This window comes from Nannospalax galili, unplaced genomic scaffold (genome assembly GCF_000622305.1).
Source record: "Nannospalax galili isolate Female #2095 unplaced genomic scaffold, S.galili_v1.0 scaffold293, whole genome shotgun sequence".
NCBI classification, from domain to species: domain Eukaryota; kingdom Metazoa; phylum Chordata; class Mammalia; order Rodentia; family Spalacidae; genus Nannospalax; species Nannospalax galili.
This window is the reverse complement of record NW_008337147.1, coordinates 10,994,287-11,014,256: the sequence shown is the minus strand read 5'-3', so window position 1 is coordinate 11,014,256 and position 19,970 is coordinate 10,994,287. Positions and strand designations below refer to the sequence as shown.

Below are 19,970 nucleotides of genomic sequence, written 5' to 3'. Positions count from 1 at the left end.
TATGTCAAAATAGGATGTACACTTTAAGAACAATGCTATCATAAAACATACCTCAAGCCATTTAAACACATCCTGCTCGTATAGTTCATGTCTGTCAAGTAAATCAACTTTATATCCAGTTTAAACAAAGCATCTGTAGAAAAGTGCATAATCAATAAAATAAACTTAAAAATTTTAGAAAAATATAAAAATAGTTTAAAATTTAGGTTATAAATTCCCATGAGTTTCCCCTTCATGTACACTGCCTTATAAAATGTTTAATATATAGAAATACAGACTATTAAATAATAAGGTGTGCAGAGTCCATTGGCTCTATTTCTGAGGAGGTTTTCCTTCAGGAATATGCCCAAGAATGGGGATGTATAAACCAAAGACTCAACACTACTTCTTGCTAACTTGGCCAAATGCTCTTCTCAGCTACTGGCCATTTTCTCTCCTTTTTTTTTTTTTTTTTTTTTTTTTTTTAACCACAGAGGACATGAAGAAGTAAATTATCAGGTCAAGCTCTTGGCTATTCTTTCCTCCCTGAAATCATTACTGTTGTCTTGCCCAGTCATCAATGGTCAGGGGTTTTCTGCTTTTGGGAAACAAGGTCCCAGTTCACCTTGCTGATATTAAGAAGGCTAATCCATCTGATCTGGTTATGAGATCCCATCCTGAGCATCACCATTAGGTCTCTGTCGCACAGCCAGGGGAGGCAGTGGCTTCCCATAGAAATCTGCAGAAAGAAGGGAAACAAATATACAAAACAGTGTGGTAATCAAAGTTCTTCACTCAGTTGTTTTCCAACCAACATCTTTAAAAAGAGTACAGGGCTACAGAGATGGCTCAGCCATTAATAGCACTGGCTGTTCTTGCAGAGGACCCTGGGTTTGGTTCCCAGCACCCACATGGCAGCTAACAACTGTCCGTACTTCCAGTTCCAGGGGATCTGATGCCCTCTTGGCCTTCATGGCCATTACACAACATTTATGTGCACTTTTATGCATGCAGGCAAAAAACTCAATACACATAAAATACACATAAAATAAAAATAAATACATTTTTAAAAAGCACACTGAAAAAATAAATACGTCTTTAAAAGGAAAAAAAGAGGAAGACAGAGACACTTGAGAAGTGAGGGGATAGGTGGGGAATACGGAAAACAAACCAAAACAAGAATCCAAGAATATTGGAGTAAATTCAAACCCCTACAACCAGGGAAAATTCTACCTAACAAATAAAAAAACTGTACCAGATAGATACATTTCAAAAAGTTTTTATTACAAACTCACATTAGGCAAAATAAATAGATAAGTAAAACACTGAAAATCTGTACGACTTGCTGCTAAGTCACTGGAAGTCACTGTGCACACCATGTTCTTTGCCAGTGTTCATTACTTCTAAGTATCTGACAGGAGGCAGACCGACCTCACTTACTGATTGGGTAAGTATTTTAAACAAAATAGCCTTTCCATGTATGTGTGAGAGAGAGCGAGGGAGATGGTGGCAACTGCATCCAGGTCTTGTGCATGCTCATCGACAACTGAGTCATATCCCAACCACTTTCCTTTCCTTATAACAAAGCATTTAAACATTTCCTTTAAAAAATTATTACATGTATTTTTTTTGTACATGTGTCTAAAATCAACTTGTGGGAGTCAGTTCTTTGATTCCACTATGTGGGTCCTGGGGACCAAACTCAGGATATCAGGCTCGACAGCAAGTATCTTTGGCTGCTGAGCCAAATCACCAACTGAAGTTTCTATACCTTACTTGCCATGAATTACAAGAAGATTCTCTCTCTCTCTCTCTCTCTCTCTCTCTCTCTCTCTCTCTCTCTCTCTCTCTCTCTCTCTCTTGTCTTTTTGAGACAGGGTCTCTCTGTAGCCTTAGCTGGCTTGGAACTCACTATGCAGACCAGGCTGGCCTTGAACTCACAGAGATCCGCCTGCCTATGCCTTCTGAGTGCTAGGATTAAAGGTGTGCACTACCACACCCGGCTACAAGATACTCTTAATGGCATCTTTAAGTAACCAGTAATTCATTATTGTCTGTCTATTACCTTAAAATTATTCTAGAAGCATGGGTTTTCAGGTGCACTTAAATATATTAAAAAATGTACTGGGAGAAATTATTTTTAAAACAATTATAAATTCAAAGCAAAAATTAAGCTGCCAGGATGCCTTAACAAATATTAATGTAACAATAAACATAAGGCGTTAAAGTATGAGTTTCAAAACCAGACAGACCCAAACTCAAATCTTGATTCTGCAACTTAGTAGCATGAGACCTTAGGCTCCTGAACAGAAAGGTGGTTTTGCTCTCTATGTTACAATCTGATTTGAGAGAACTGAAACCGCAAAGCACAATGGGAGGTGCCTGTTACTTGCAGTTACTATTGTTATAATTAAAGTTGTAAGAGATATGACCTATTTTGATGAATTTTAAAATATTTCTATAAATAAAATCAAATGCATGTGCATAGAATGCCTTTTTTCCTCTTCTAAGAAATTATATTTTTGTATATTTTTTACAAAAATTATATTTGTGTAGATTTTGTATTACTTTGCAGAAAATGGACTCATTCTCCACAGAAAAGGTTTCGTATTGGGTTAGCTATAGAGAATACAAGCTGATCTCAGCACGTAACTAAAAAGAACTTAATTGTCTAAACACATTTTTATATAGGCCATCAAAAATTTTTTAGCATGAAAATGGAAGGGCAGTAAAAAGCCACACAGACTTTATCTTCCTTTATAATTTTAAGCTCTAACAATATTCTTTAGTTTAAGTAGCTAGTATCTTTGACTATTAAAACCTCTTATTCATTTTTATATCATATGCAACAGTTTGATGAAGTACAGATTCAGAGTGCTCACAAAATAAATATAGATTGTCTTTCTCAGAATATATGTCTTTCCTATTACACTGAGCAGACAGTGGGCGATAAAAGCAATTACAAAAGTAGAATTAAACTGTCATCAAGGTAAATGCCTATAATCAAAGTAAGAATCTGCCTTAAATTTTTTCCAATTTGACTATGGCAACTTTTTTTCAACACAGTATCTTTTAGCTTTTGATTTTTAATTATTCATTAGCTCATCAAGTATCCACTGTTTATTTACTACCAGCCTTTTGTCAATATACTTCTATATATAGTAAGAAAAAAACGGTGCCAAAAGTTAAGAAAAAGAGGATATAGTCCTATAACTGGTACCAAGGAGAATCTCAAATGAACTTTTCATGATTAACCCAAAGAATTACTTAACAAAAAATTTTAAGCTTACAATTTATTATAATTGCTTTCTTCTCTAGGTTACAAAAGCAAAGTTGACTGTACATTTTTTAAAAAGCTACATTAGATACACTTTCACTTAAAATGTATGGAAAAAATGAAGATATTTTAAAACTTACAGAAGTAAGTTCTTTCTGGGAAGCTGAAATTTGATAAATATTTAACACTAAAGTACTAGAATGCTGTGGTCTTAACTGTAACTAATTCCTAAGAATTCTAATTCCAAAGCAAACACAGCCAACTGAATGGAGACATCCTTCTAAGCCTGCTTTCAACTTTTTTCCAGAGTTAATTGTAATGTTTTCCCTGAAGACCACAGTGTACCCTTTTCATCTCACTGTAGAGGATAGTTCTATGTTCCACAGAGCAAGCTATCATTTCTTCAACTTACATTAATTCAGAAGTAATTACAAAGCATGTTATAAGCAAAGTATTCCTAGCAAGTGAGGACCAACAGGGTATCTACCTACATATCCTTGACCACTCACCCACTGCAGCGCCTTATTTTCTTTTCTCCTGAGTGCCATGTTACTTGTGCGAGCTTTTAGACACTGCAAACAAATAAACCTACAACTACATCAACATGACTCTTCAGAACAGTTATCCACCTTCCTCATACATTTTCAGTGTTAGACTGAAAAACCGTGTTGACCCTTGAGCCAGATTATATTCTATTCCTGTTGTGCTCAACCCCAAATTCCATTCATCAACCATTACTGATTATAATTGTGAAAATGCTCTTTGCAAGCATATTTAAATTCTCCATTCCAATTCCTACTAACTGTTTCTTACTTTGACTACATCAGCTTCCTAACTGGAACTCATACCTCAGGTATAACTAATATCAAGTCTACACATTGAGGCAAAACTTATTTTCCTAAACATAAAATCTAATGACAGTATGCCCATGCTTAAAATGAACATTACGACTTGAAAAATTGTAATAGTATTTTAATATTATATATTTTAATATACTGTGAGACCTTCGCCATCTAGCCCAAGGCCAGAATTCCATTTTAGATATCTCTGTAACATAAAATGTCCCCTTACTCACCCTACACATATGAAACTAATCTCCAGTCACATGTAACTTCATGCTTTCAGGCTATTTTCCAAATAAACTATTATTGTTTTCTAGTTCTAACCCTTCCCTGCCACACACACACACTTTTGTGTGTGGTGTGTGTGTATGTGTGTGTGACAGGTTCTCGTTATGTAGCCCAGACTGGCCTAGAATCAGCCATCGATGGTGCTGGGATTACAGTGTGCTTGTTTTTAGATCTCTTTCTCTCCTGGCTCTTCTCATATGTTGAACAACTAGTTCTTATGCCACTTTCACTAACTACCCATACAGTTTCTACATGTTACTGCAATTCTGTATTAAAGAACTTACTGTCATATATACTACAGTAAGCTGAAGGATGGTCTTTTCTATTAGATAAGGCATTCTACAAAGGTAGAGTATATGTCTTATTCATCTTTATATTACGCATTTTTAGCTGGTATCAAATCATAACACACACATTGTTACAGTTTGCGTCTAAAATGTCCACCTCCACAGGCTCATCTGTTTCAATGCTTAGTACCCAGCGGGGGGAGGGGGTGCTGTCATGTAAGGTTATAGAACCTACAGAAAATTGGTATCAGAAAAACCAAGTCCTTGTTATAATGACTATGACCATGTGGCTCTTAGGCCTTTGGAACTGGTTTTCAGAATGAATGTGGAAGAGCATAGAGCTATTAGCTAGAGCTAGAATGCTATACACAAAGCTCATGGGAAAATTCTGTTAGGCCAACATACATGCAAACAATGAAGTCTATGCATATGAATTTTCAGAAGGGAACAGAACTCTACTGGGACCCTGCTAGGGGCCATTCATGTTGCAGTATGATAAAGAATCTGGCAACACCCTGCTCATCCTAAATTCAAAAGTATTAGACTATGTGATGGAGGAGATTTCAAAACAGTATAACATTCAGGCTGTGGCATGGTTACTGCTAGATGCTTTTTTTCCACTCTATAATGAGAATGGAGAGCAAAAAGTAGAACTGAAAGAACTGAACAAGAATCAGTTAGGCCTAAGGAAGAGTTCATTTAATACAGAAGAAGCAAGTGCAGGCAATGTAGATCTAGTTATTAAAGAGAGTAAAAGAAAGAAGTTATATACTTCACACTTGGCATTGCAACAACAAGAAAGGTACACTGAAGGTTATACCTCTACCAGAAAAGGCCCTAGAATGTAAAACCACAAACTTACTTGAAAGACTTTCATTTGCAATGTGAAAAGCAGAAAGGGCAACCTACTGGAAAAAGGCATCTAGAGAAACATTTTACAGGTTCATCCATGGGAACATACAGTGCTGCAGGCATAGATAAAAGAGATTTGCCTACATCTTCAGTTAGCAGCAGAAGCTGTCATTGTCCATGTGCTGCTGGATTTGCAGGCATGCAGAATGTAAGAATTACAGGGTCATGAAAGCTTCTGCCAAAGTTGCAGAGAAAAGCCTATGAGGCAAAGCATGGGGTTGTGAAGGTGAAGCCTAGGCTGCCATGCTGGAAATGGCAGCAACATGGACTATTTTTTGAAGAAAGCTGCAGGCATTTGGTGGTACTAGCTCAAAAGAAAGTCCATGGGTAGTACAAACAGCAGAACACCAGGAACAGGACTGACCAAGCCCACTGGAGCTGATATGATGCCATTACATGCCCTATATGCCAGGCATGTAAGTGCAGGATCTGATATGTCCCATACTGTCCTTGGGTCTTGCTTTGGATCAATCTTTCCTTGATATTCCCCTGATCCTCCCTTCTTGAAAGAGAATGTTTATGCTGCACTTTATTTTGGAAGTATGAAACTTTTATTTTTATATTCAGGGGCTCACAAATAAGAGATCTCCCTATTTCAGAAGTAACTTTAAACTTTGGAATTTTGAACAGTGTTGGAACAGGTAAGAGTATAGGGACTTTTCAATTTTGTATTATGAGGCAAACATATGATAATAGGTTCCAGAAGCAGGAGGTTATTTTTTAAGTCTGAAATGTCCCTACAGGTTCAAGTGTGAATACTTGGACCCACGCTTGTAGTTCTGTTTTAGCACCTTTAGGAGGTGGAGCTAGGATGATAGCAGTAGGTCATTAGGGGCAGGCTTTGGAAGTCTATACCTGCTTCTGCTTCTAGATCGAGCCTTTTCTGCTTCTTGTCTGATGGCGGCAAGTAATCAAGTTGCCACTGCAAGTTCTTACCTCCATGGACTAAGACATCCTGCCATGCCATCCCTGCTATGATGGAGTGAATCCTTCAAAAATCATGAGGCAATAACATCTATTCTCTTTTAAGAAAATTATTTATTCTGTCAGGTATTATATCACAGCATTGTGAACAGTGACTAATACAAGTGGTTATTAAATCTTAAATTTGATAACAGAAACATAACCTGTCCTATGAGAAATTATTTTTCTATGTGTTATGTGCATATATAAATGGAAAAACTTGAATACTGTTTTCTAACACTGAATACTTAAATTGCTAATATATTCTAATATGAATAAATTCAGAGTTCTGTAAAAAAACAGGAGCCAACATATTATCAATAAAATTATGGTGTTAAAAAATCAGTAAATAAAACAGAAATATGTGATTCTACTGGAAATTTGTATCCATAATTCTCATATAGTCTAAGAAGAAAGTCTTTCATCTTTATAAATATAAATCTAGTTTTCACTAATGATTATGTAGAAATCATCACTTGACCTATATATTTTTCTGAAAAGCAAGCAGCACACATGAATTCTTTTGAATAAAATATTTCAAAATAAGCCTGGTGTGGTGGCACACACCTTTAATCCCAGCACTCAGGAGGCAGAAGCAGGTGGATCTTTGTGAGAGGGAGGCCAGCCTGGTCTATATAGTGAGTCCTAGGCCAGCTGGGGCTACAGAGAGACCCCGCACCAAGAAAACCAAACTACAAAAAACAAAAGTCAAAATATATTGTAAAAACTGATAAAAAATATATCAGTCTGATATAATGTAGAATTTATGGTAATGCTCTTTCAAAAGACTAAATTTCTAACTTTTTTCTACTAAGTGATCTCTTTAGGAAACAAAGTTCTAGAGGACGTTAACACAAAAAGTGTATTAGATGCACTTAATGAAAAAGTTTATGGAGCTACAATTACACAAAAAGAGCTGTATTTATAAGTTATCATTATTTGCATTCTATAGAATGTAAAAACCTAGACTTATAGTCAGGAATGACTTCTGCCTGTGCCTCCAAACTACTTTTTCCTTAGGTTTATTTCTTGGTGTTCTAACACCATACTTTGGCTGGATTATAGCTATGTTGATTTCATTCAAGGAAAATTGTTCTCTTGATTTCATAAAGTCTTCAAGAAACTCTGTTTAGCCCAATTTATTTGGCTAACTAATTTTACCTTTTATTTTACATTCTATTTTGGCCTTAACTTCATTTTAGTATTCAATATTTGGGATTCTGTTTAGATTATGATCAAAAAGAGAAAAATTAAGTGTCATTATCACAGAGCATACTGAACATGTGCAAGACATGGCAGTTTTCTAGCACTTTAAGTAAAATGGTAGTATATCAGATTTGATTTTATTTTCATGTTTGCATTCTGAGGTAAGTAAAAATCAAATTATAAAGATGCAAAGTGCATTTAAAAATTAAAAATAAAGTAAAATGAAAATAGAAAGTATAACAAAAAAGATGGCAGTGGACCTGAAAGGCTACCAAAAATAAAATACTGAATTTTTGAAGTTATAAGATAGAAAAGTGAATGTAATATGCACAGATGGTATTTGAAAACTGATCCTTTTGCATTACCATTATGACGTGTTTCACCAAGAGGCTCAAGTTTTGGAAGTCTAGTGACTTTAGGGGTTCCCCAGCCAACTAAAGAAAAAGAAAAACATTTAGAAGCACTGTTAAACGAATGTTTGTTAAGGTCTTTTCAGAGGATCCCTCCCTTAACAGGAAACGTATGTAACATTCCATGTCAATTCAAAGATTCAGAATAACAGTTCTGAACAGCCACCTATTCTAAATGGCTTCTGTTCACAATGTTACTATACAATGCTAGCATCTGCTTGAACTTCTTACTCACATTGAATTAAAAATACACACCCTTTTATCATCACAAACAAGCTTTAGGCTAACATTCTAATCTCCAGCAGAAGCTAAAAGAGTTATTTTCTTATTAAATGAAATAGTAGAAATCATTTTTTTTAAATCTTAAAAGAAAATGTTACTATTTAAAACTTCATAGCAAAGCTACAAAAAACACTCAAATACGTATTTATTTAGTTGTGGAATATTTATTAAGCATCTATAATAGGTGAGATACGATGCTCACTGCTGAAAGTTACAGTCAGTGTGTCGTTATGTCCCATAGCCTTACATATACTAATTTCTTCTAACATCTTAGGATGTAGGTATGCATGTTGGATTTGTATTTGCAAGACCACATAGCTAGGTAACTTTTAGGATAAAACAATGAAATGTTCCAACATTTATGTTTAAATTCCTTTTAGCAATATGGGATATGGCAATCTCAAATAAAATTTGAACACATTCTAGGAATTATTGGATAAGGTTTTAATAAGCTTTACATTTTTCTCCCCTTACAACCAATACTTAAATGTGAACAAATTTTGCAAAACACAGACAGTAAATGATTCTTAGAAACTGACAGGATAATGAAAACACTAAATGAAAACTACCTCATTTATTCTTTCTTATTTTTGTATGGTGCTTAAAGCAGTATTTCTACATTTAATATCAATATCAATTTACTCACCAGGAGGGGGAGGCAGGGGCGGTGTTGGACTCTTAGAAGTAGATTCATCTGTATTGACTGGCTCTACCCGATGACTCCTTTTCATTCTTAGTTTCTTAGATTTCTTTTTACTATTATCTGTGATAAGAATATATACATACATTACTCTTCTACTCGACTTTTGGAACTGTTATCGATAACCAAATGTGTACTTGCAGTTACAAAGAATAAATTTTAGATGGATAACAGAATAATTATGATTATTGAATATAACACAAACAGCAAAAAGCCTGTTTCAAGTTCTAAGAGAGGTTTTTCACTTCTGAAAGTAACTAAATTTCTTGTAAATGTCATATTAAACAAATGTAACATTAATTGTAGGAGTTTCCATAAAACTCAGAAAGGCCTACAAAAAAGGAAGAGGTATTGACTATCCTTAGAGAAATATGTAGAATGATTCTAGTCATAAATACTCCAAAAATAACCATTTAAAATGACTAAGACACCAAACAAATGTATACACATTACTCATTAAAATAATCCCTAAGCAAGATATGCCCAACAGAAATATATGTAATCACATTAGTAGACCTAGCCCAATTTGTTATTTATATAAAAAAAAATACAGATTCTCACTTAAACACATACTAAGGCTCTCTTTATTAATGTGTATGGTAATTTGAACAGAATATGACCACAGCCTTTGTCCCCACTTGGTGGCGCTGTTTTGGGAGGTTTAGGAGGCGTAGCCCTGATGAAGGAATCAATTCACGGGGGGGTGGGCTCTCGCCTTGCCCATTTCCAGGTTTTCTCTCTCTACTTCCTGTACCTGCTTGAAGATGTGAATTCTTGGCTTTCTGTTCTGGCTGCCTCCTGCTGACATGCCTCTGCCACCATGATGGAACCATAAGCCAAATAAACTCTTCCTTCGGTAAGCTGCCTTGGCCATAGTGTTTTGTAATGGCCACAGAAAAGTAACTAATAGAATGTGTAAATTTAAACAATGTAAAACCAAAATTATATATTAAATAATCAAATTTAGAACAGTTACCAAAATATTTAAGTTAAAATACTAAACTACTAAAACTTACTTCATATATTTAAATATACATGCAAAAATCATATAATCATAATACATTTCCTAAAGTGAAAATTATAACATAAGAAATAACCAGTATCTGTGAAGCCTATAGACATAGGAAAAATAAATGTATTTAGAAAATAATTTTTTAAATAAGTTCATGTGATTTGAATCATCTCACTTCATGTAGAATCAAATGAAAATAAAAAGCATTATATTACAGAACCGTTTTTATAAACATGATATAAAATCAAATATAAATGCCATTTACATATGAAAATGAGGAAATGATATTTACCGCCTGATTCTGATGATCGCTGCTCTCCCTCATCTTCATTATCCAACTGCTGTGTTAAGGCCTCCTTATAACTCTCTAGGATTTCAGATTCATTCTGTTTGCGGTTGTCACTTGCCTGGCTCTCTGTCTCTACTGGTGCCTGCTCCATTTTGTGTTCCGAGGGGCAATCATCACTGTCTTTCTCCATAATTTGTTTCTTTTTCTCTTTCTCAAGCTTTCTTTCATTCTAACAAAAATGAAACACATTATCATAATGGTCACATGTAAGGTCATTTTAACAAGAACTAAAGAAAGAGCTTTCAGTAACTTCAGTAGCATGTGACACTTATATTAACTTATTAAATATATGATTAAAACATGCTAATTGTTAATATTAGTAAAAACAGAGGGGTTAATGACAGATGAATAACTATTGCCATTAGCTTTGTAATCTCGAGATGGCCAGCATTGTTTATCATCACTAAGAGGCATTTTCTCTGCCTCTTTTCTACACACACAGACAACCACCAACAAACATACATATGTGACTCTGTATATATGTGTTTATTCATTGCTGAAATAAAAGTGAAGTTTTATTTTAAAATGTTTTTCCATGTCAATGAATACATGAAGTACTTACAGTAGTAGTTCCTCATGTTGTAAACGCTATACATATGGCTGTTAGTTGCTATTATTTTCATCAATTACGTTAACATTTTATGTGTATGTGTCGTACATATACTTGTTAGTGCGGGTGTGTACATATGTATAGGTGTGTGTGCATGTGGAAAACAGAGGTTGACATCAGGTGGCTTTCTTGAGACAGAGTCTCTCAGTGAACCTGAAACTCACTGATTTGGTCGACTGGCTGGCTAATGAGCTCCAGAGATCTCCTACCTTTACATCCCCAATACTAGAGTCACAGGCACATGTCACCACGACCAGCTTTTAACTTGGAATCTTGGGGATCTGGACTTCTATAAAATGCCTTCTGTATCAGGCATTTTACTGACTAAGCCACCCTAAGTCCCCTAATTACATTAACATTTTAAATGGTAATATCATCACTTATTATACTAACTACCTTCCAATGGACAAAGAAGTTTTATATGTGTGTGTGTGTGTGTGTGTGTGTGTGTGTGTGTGTGTATAATTTTTCACTATTATAAGCAGCAAACTATCCTATTGTTTTAAATTAAATTCCTAGTGGTGGAAACTATTGGATCAGCTGGTCAGTATATTTTAAAATGTGACATAAAATCAAAACTTTGCTTCAGAAAAACTGAATTAGGCAAAGGGTTGAAAGAATGACATTTCTCTAATGATTTTGGGCAGTTAAGGTACTGAGCACCTTGACCATGCTAGGCCAACACCATACAACTGAGTTATATGCCTAGCCAATCTCTAAGTCATTGTCAATGCTATAAGTTGGTAGCCTAACTAATAAATATTTACTTGGTATTGTCTTAATTTGATTTGAGTTTTGACTTAAATAAAATGTATTCACTACTAGAGAGCCTTAACTCTCAAATTCCCTTACAGCCATGTCCCTCTCCTGCTTTGGAATATGGCCTGCAGTAACCCAATTCCCAGTTTCTTTTATTATTTTCATGATAATTTTTACATTGTGTCCCATAGTCCCACAGGACTGTGTGGTTGGTGTGTCCCTTTCTGCAATAGGGCTAGTTTCTTTTTTCCACTTTGTATTTTAACTTTGCATAGCAGCTCTTTTAAATTTGAATATAAATTCTTTTTCATTTTATGTTTTGTAGCTTGAGTGTTTTGCTTTTAAGTTTTTCATACATCTAGCACATAAACATATTGTTATTTTATTTACTAGTAATTGAAGGCTACTTTTTAAAAGAAATGTAATTCAGTAAATAGTATTTCATTATTTTACTTTCTTACAAATACATGTTTATTTCTTATAATACTCATTCTCTTAGATTTGAAATTTTTCTTTTATTTTATACTAAAAACACATACACACTCTATCACTACCTGTCAACTGATCTGTTTCTTACGGACAGTTCTTCACACTACCTCACCATTTTGAAGATCAGTAGAAAAATCAAAGAAAAAGTATGGACTTCTGTATAATACAAACATATTAAAGAAGTTTTACTGAGAAAAAAAATAATATGCATGGTAAAAAGGGATTGTAGGATTGTTTTCAAGACTTTAGACACTCTTCTTGAATTATCATAGTTTAAAAGCATAACTGTGCTTTTCTCATACCAGTAATTAATTTATAGACTCAATATATGATATTCTATGATATAAACCACTATTCTTAACCTCTTGTATTGTGAAAAATTCTCAGTAGTTTTCACCTGTGTTGTTGTAAAATAACTGCACTTATTTAAGGCAAACCTCATTACAGAGAGTCCATCACTGTTTCAAAGTAAAAAGCAAATCTTGAATCCTTTTCTATAACTCTTTTTAAAAGAACACAAAACAAAACAACAAACAGTTTCTGACAGAATGGAGAGAAAACAAGAGCTCATATTACTCATGACTTTTAACTTCTTGGCTAAGGAGATGCCTCCCTCTTCAGGAGCACACCAAGGAACAAAGAGTGGTCTGCTATCTCTGATGAGCACCTGGCAGGAGGCAGTGATAAGGGGAGAAGAATGGAGAACATAGGGAAGGACCAGCAAGGTGCCTCCATGCGATCTGCATCAATGGAGGATGTGTAGGATGCATGGCCTAAGTGGAGGCTGCTAAGGGCTATTAGCATAGAGCCAGTGCAAACTCTGGACAGCAGCAGCAGATGAAAATACACACACACACACACACACACACACACACACACACACACACCCCTTAAACTGCATTATTAAAATCTACAAGTTGAGGGGCTGGAGAGATATCTCAGTGGTTAAGAGCACTGACTGCGTGAGGACTCAGGTTCGGTTCCCAGCATCCACATGGTGGCTAACAACATCATAACTCCAGTTCTAGGGAATCCAACACCTTCTGACCTCTGTGGGCACTGCCCTACACAGGGGCACTTACACACGACAAGCAATACACTCATACACATAAAATAAAAATAATAATTCTTTTAAAATCTACAAGTTGAGCCAGTGAGATGGCTAACAGGTAAAACTGCTTGACACTGAGGCTGATGACCTGAGTTCAATCCCTGGAAACCATATAGGAAAGAACAGAAGCCACTCCTAAAAGCCGACCTCGAACTTCCACATCTGTACCTCTACACACACGAACAAATAAGCAATTTTTAAATTTACAAGTTATGTGTGACACATAAACACACAAAAAATATGAATGTAATAATACTTTTTAAATTTACAAGTTAATGTGTGCAAAATGTGATTAAAATTAAATAGAATTCAGATACAGCAATATATGCTGTTTGGAACATTCTTAAGTATCCTAAGAAAACAGAAAGTTGGTATGAACACTAATACAGTATAAAAATCTAAATATTGAGACTGGAGAGATGGCTTAGCAGTTAAGAGCACTGGCTGCTCTTACAGAGGATCTATGTTTGATTCCCAGCTAACAATGTTTATAAAGCCAGTTCCAGGGGATCCGATGCTCTCTTTTGTCTTCTGCGGACACTACAGGACACAGGTGCACTTACTTATATGCAGGCAATATACTTATACACATAAACAAAATAAAAGTAATAAAATATTTTCTTAAATCTAAACATTTTTTGTAAAAAGTAATAGCAATACTAGTACAAAGAATATAAAGATTAAATATGTTAGTACTGTGAAAGAAATGGAAAAAATAGGTTTATCAAAACAGTAACTATTATAATTGATATATTCGACCTTTATTCTTATTCCTATACATTTTTAGCTATATTTCTCTTTCTACACTGTATTGAAGGTAACTTTTTTAAAAAAAATTATGTTAGGAAGCATTCTATCACTGGGTTATAGCCCAGCTCCAAAAGTAAATTGGAAGTAGAAAAAAAATAAATCTTTACTCAGTTGCACATCTTTAACTTCCTTGGAAATATTCTCAGAAGAAATTCTTCTATTATCCTGCCTGTTGTCCCAATACCTAACCTCCTTCCCAAGCTTTAACTTTATTATTTAACATATAGGAATAGCATTTGCCACAATCCATACCTCAATGATTACTGCTGCTATTGGCTGGAAAGGATTAGCAGGAACTGGTCCCGAGTCAAAGTCGGCCGGACCACCGGCTCCATCAAGTTCAGTTTGCTCTCGCTCTCTATTGTTGGAGGGGAAAAATTAAAAATTAAACATTTCTTTTGAAAGTGATGATGTACACCTTTAATCCTAGCACTGGGGAAGCAGAGGCAGGTTGATCTCTGTGAGTTCAAGGCCAACCTGGTCTGCATAGCAAATTCCAGGCCAGCTGGAGCTTCATGGACACCCTGTTTCAAAAAGACCAAAAAAAAAAAAAGAATCACTTAAACAGTAATTTAAACATGTAGTCGTGGCTTTTAATTACTTGGAGCATTTCAAAAAGAGTTATACTAGTAATAGGACTCTATCCTCATATAAAAGTGTTTGAATTCTAAAAGAAAGACATTGTAGGAAAAGGGAGAAAGATGGCAGAATCAAGTGGCATGCCAGTGACTGTGTAAGAAGAGTTGGGGCAACAAATGAGAAATATGCTTCAAGGAGAGAAAGCAACGAAGAATGCTGGAAACCAAACAAAATGAGCAGAAAGCTTAACAGCAGAAGTGGAAAATATTCAGAGAAAAGTACAAAGTAGTTTTCAACTTCAACCTTAGCTCTCCTGGGAGTGGAGAGCTGCACGCTGCAAGCCTAAGGAAAGTCTGCAGGACCAGCAGCAACACAGGTAATAATAGCAGACTGGAAGTCCAACTACAGGAGAAACCCATGCTTCCTGCAGCTTGAAATCCAGTACAAGGATTCGTCCTCAATGTGACACTTCCTGCCTACCATTAGAGAAGATACCCTGTCTATGGCTCAGCAAATACTCTATGGGCTCTAATTAGGAGCCATTTTGAGAAAGGTCCTATTCTTAGAAGCTAACCAGCTCTAGATATAAAACACACACACACACAGAATGATCACAGTCCCTGAGGTCCTCCTGCAGCAGTGACAAGGTAGGAGTCCACCAAGTTGCTGATGGGGTGTCTGTGAAAAATTCACTATGAGGTTTAGCAGCAGACAGGGTGGGCTGTGGCATGGGGGAGAGAGAAGACTTCTCAGAGGTAGGGGGTCCCTCTGTGTGAGGAGGTGAGAGACCAGCTACATCAGGTATGTGTGGCTTTGTACAGGGTCTGGGTCTGAAATGACAAAGGTCGCCAATTCTCCCTGGCTGAACTCGGTGGTCTGATTATTCTCCCTACTGTTAAGGGAACACACCATAGCTTGGCCATTTCCCATGACCTGGGGACCAACAGGCTGACGGCTTCTAAAGGAGAGCATGCACCTGCGTGGCCATCCATATACTGCTCAAGATCCATATTCAATAAAGACTCTTGACAGCTAGCCTTTTTCCACACCTCTGGTATACATATAAAAGACTTCTGGAACCAACACAGTTCTGCCAGGGACACTACCAATTTAACCTGCATGGCAGGAAATAGGCAGGGAGCAGTCTGGAAACTGACCTAAATTGTCAGGGTGGAAACAGAAATTACATCTAGTTTCAGCTGCGACTCATAAGCCCTTCCTACGTGGTGGATCCCAGTGTTAGATGACCACAAAGAGGCATTTCATTTCAGGCCAAGTAACTTGGTTAGGAAGAATTTTTGACTTTTTTTGTTTTGTTTTTCTTATTTTTATCTAATTTTATTTATTTACAATTTTATTCTTTAGTTGGATCTTTTTATCTCTTCCACCATCTTTTTCCTTTTTAAAAAATTATTAGCTGGGCATAGTAGCACATTTAAGCCCAGAACTTAGGAGGCAAAGGTGGAGCTTAATGAGATTTGAGGTCAATCTGGTCTACAGCAAGTTCCAGGACAGCTGGGGCTACAGAGACACTTTGTCTCAAAAAAGCCAAACCCCATCAAAATTGTCTATCCCCATTTTTATTTTCCTCCTTTTATTTTTATTAACTTGGCTTTTATTTTTTTAACTTTTTAGTTTATTCTCTTAGTTGTGTCTCTTTCTTTTCTGTTCTTCTTAATGTTAGGATAGCTGTTCATTTTAACTGGATAACAAATGCCCACGAAGACAGACATAGAAATGTCAACAAAGAAACAGAATATGGGCAAACAAAGCAAGACTACTCCTGTAAAGCTCATAATTCAAATTTCAAATGCTGTGAGTGCCTTTAGCTCCAGAGACTAATACAGAAAAATCACTAGTTTAAGAATCATTCTTGCCATCAGCACAGGGTACATTTTCCAAATTAGGTATTTTAGGCTATAGAGAAAGTCAACAAATACAAAAAGCATTTTGAAATAATTTCCATCACAGAACACAGTTGATAATTGTCATGGTAATAAGCATAACCTTGTTATGTTCTACTTATAGGATGGTTAGAGAATCATTTCTTTTGTTATAATTATTAATACACATTAGTGGGGTTTGCTGTGAGATTTCTATACACACATGTAATGTGCTTGGAACATACGAACCCTTCATTCTAGCCTTGCCCCGTTTTCCATTTCTTTCCTAGTCCTCCTCAGGAACCTCTTACTTTTGGTGGATCATCCTTTATCTATCTATCTATCTATCTATCTATCTATCTATCTATCTATCTATCTATCAAAAAGAAACAAACTATCTATCTATCTATCTATCTACCTATCTACCTACCTGCCTATCTATTTTAAGGTCCCACAAATTAAAAATACAAAGTTCTTAACTTTTTATATTTAGCCTTCTTCACTTAACAGGATGAATTTTAGTTTCATCCATTTTTCTTCCAATGAAAATATCTATCTTTTCATTCTGAAGGCAGGAAGCCAAGCTTTGTAGATTTTTCACTTTACTAGTCTTGTGACCTTAAACCTGGACTTCTGAGTCTAAGCTTTCCTATAGACATAGACTACAACAGTCATCTCATAAAGCTAGTCCAGAGACCAGAATAAGCAGGACATCTGAGAATGCCCTGTAAATGAGCATGTGTAGAGCAAATATAATGTTCATCAACAATTTCAAGTTTATAATATCAATATCCTATTTTCCTGTTAAAATAGTATATTCTACTGTTTAAGAGACAGAACTGTCTGAACCAATTAGTTTGAACCTAACAAAGCAAAAGATTGTTTTTCAACCACTCTTCTCTTAGTATCAATGTGTCTATATCCATGAAGTCAAATTTCAGTAGTGGCTCTCTCCCACAACTGGCATGTCTAGGAAGTGAGCAGAGGAGACTGAGCATTGGAAACACCTTGCAGAAGATGATCTGGAAAGGAAAGAGACCTTTAAAAAATGACTAATACTGCCAGGCGTGGTGGCACACATCTTTAATCACAGCATTTGGGAGGCAGAGGCAGACGGATCTCTGTGAGTTCAAGGCCTGCCTGGACTACATAGTGTGGTCTACATAGTGAGGTCCAGGCCAGCTGGGGCTACAGGGAGACCCTGCCTCAAAAAGACCAGAAGAAAAAATAGATTAATACTACACTTCCTGTATTCAACTTCATGTTTGCTGTTGCCTATCTTCCTTTCTCCCTCCTTCCCACCCTCCCTCTTCCTCTTTTGGCACTGGGGATTAAATTTGGGATTCATGCAGGCTACCCATGCACTACCCACTGAGCTAGCTGTGCCTTCTACCTCATGTTTTTATTTTTGTGCTGGAGGAAAAGTGTTTTCAGAAAACTGTGGCCATATATTTTATTTTTACAAATATATACACAAAAAGTATTTTACATAATGATTAGCTATAATGACCTTTATATCATAAAAACATATACTAGGATTAAAACAACAACAAAGTTCTCACAGAAGCTAAAACCTTTCAGCAGCTACTAAGTCCATTCACCCTGTTTCTGATATCAGGAGAGACCTAGAAAAAGGGCCCGATCATATAACTCAGAACATGGCAAGTGAAAAGTTATTTCTAGAAATATTTAGGTCCTAGCTCTGAATTAAATGAAAGGTACCACCAGAAGACTTCCCTCCACAATGTAAGGGGGCCTCACAAAGCCCCAAGAGTAAGAGGCCAATGGGGGGCAACTATGGTAAACTACACAGAAGGCAGATCAAAGGCAACTTTGGAGGTTCTTAAGAACTCGCTTAAAAACCCTCTCATTCTCATTCTTTCCCCTGCCCCACCATGTAATGAAAAGTGAAAAAAGGAAGATTAATTTAAGATTAAGCATCAAATGTAACTCAATTAAATCTCGGCACTTTTTGAAGTAGTATTTATGCAATCATTTTTTTTTTTCAATTTGGTATATTTAGTTTAAATGAGTCCTTTCAGTGTTATCTTTAAAATATATTTTAAAAACTCTACAGCACAACTTTCTAACAAAATTAGTGATGAAGGTGAACTTTGAGCTAATGGATCCTTTAACAGCCTCGCTCTATTTTGAAGCTAAAGACCAGCTTCTCATTCTCTATATTGCTGTCATATTGAACCTAGTAATCCTTTGTTGAGGCTGTTCTGTGCATTAAACAGTGGTTACCAGCATCCCTGGATTCTCTCAGCTGGACTTCCTACCACCCATGCCCCTTCCACTGCCCCAGCCATGACAAATAAAAATGTATCCCTGCCAGCTGTTGCCTGAAAAACATTTCCCTATACTTTGAAAACTACTCTGAAATTACTCATTACAGACTGATAAGCATTTAAAAGATGTGGGAAGCAGTCACTACTCTAACAGCCCCACAAAAATTTCAAAAGTTTATCACTTGGGCAGAGACTATGGCTCTGTGGTAGGACTTGCCTAGTGTGCACAAAAACCTGGGTTGGATTCCAAGCACCACCAAACAAAACTACATAGAACAAAACAAAAATATCAACACTGTGTACAGAAAGATCCACAGAAATAAGAAATTTACTTAATGTTTTTCTTCATATAGAGACAAAACTGACCAGACAGATTAAATAGGCAAAACTTACAGATTATTCATAAAATTGCCTTTTCCCTCTTCAAATGTTCTGTGCTGTAAATTCAACCTACTTACCTTTCTTCTCGTAATTTCCGCACTCGCTCAGCCCTCTCTCGTTTCTCTTGCTCCTCAAGAGCGCGCTGTTCAGTTGTATCTTTTTGGATGCGTTCACTTAAGGCATCAAAGTCTTTTGCAATAATATGCAGTAGCCAATAAAGGCCTTTCTTAATGGACTTGTCAATTTTCTTTCCATATCCCAAGACTGCTGAACAAGGTTCCTAAAACAAATTTAGTTCATTTAATGATTATATGAAAGTTTCCCCATACAATATGCTCATAAGGCATTAAGTAGAATTACTGGTAAATCAAAATTTAGCAATAATATAACTTTCAAAACACAATTTTGCAATTACTAATTTTAGTAGTAGCAGAAGTTGATATATTTTATAGATAATATCTGTAAGTTGGAAGAGACATAATGAATAAGAAGTGACAGGACTAGATATAATTTTGGACAAATTTATTGGAAGACAAAACTGAAATGCCAT

General features: G+C 35.9%; 1 protein-coding gene across 4 annotated transcripts in view; it reads right to left on the bottom strand.

Annotated features, from left to right (window-relative positions):
• Window positions 1-420: 420 nt before the first annotated feature.
• Arl13b (ADP ribosylation factor like GTPase 13B) overlaps window positions 421-19,970 on the bottom strand; it is a 62,926-nt gene continuing 43,376 nt past the window's right edge. For 2 of the 4 annotated variants that reach the window (XM_029563164.1, XM_029563165.1), the window contains 5 exons: window positions 19,498-19,700; window positions 14,539-14,644; window positions 10,451-10,676; window positions 9,093-9,209; window positions 1,929-8,188 (listed from right to left, as the gene is read on the bottom strand). In XM_029563164.1, coding sequence (XP_029419024.1) covers window positions 7,953-8,188; window positions 9,093-9,209; window positions 10,451-10,676; window positions 14,539-14,644; window positions 19,498-19,700 — 888 coding nt within the window. In that variant the 3' untranslated portion in view covers window positions 1,929-7,952. Of the gene's footprint in view, window positions 719-1,928; window positions 8,189-9,092; window positions 9,210-10,450; window positions 10,677-14,538; window positions 14,645-19,497; window positions 19,701-19,970 lie in introns of those variants that run through there. The other 2 variants (XM_008832242.3, XM_017797918.2) reach the window with 2 other exon arrangements.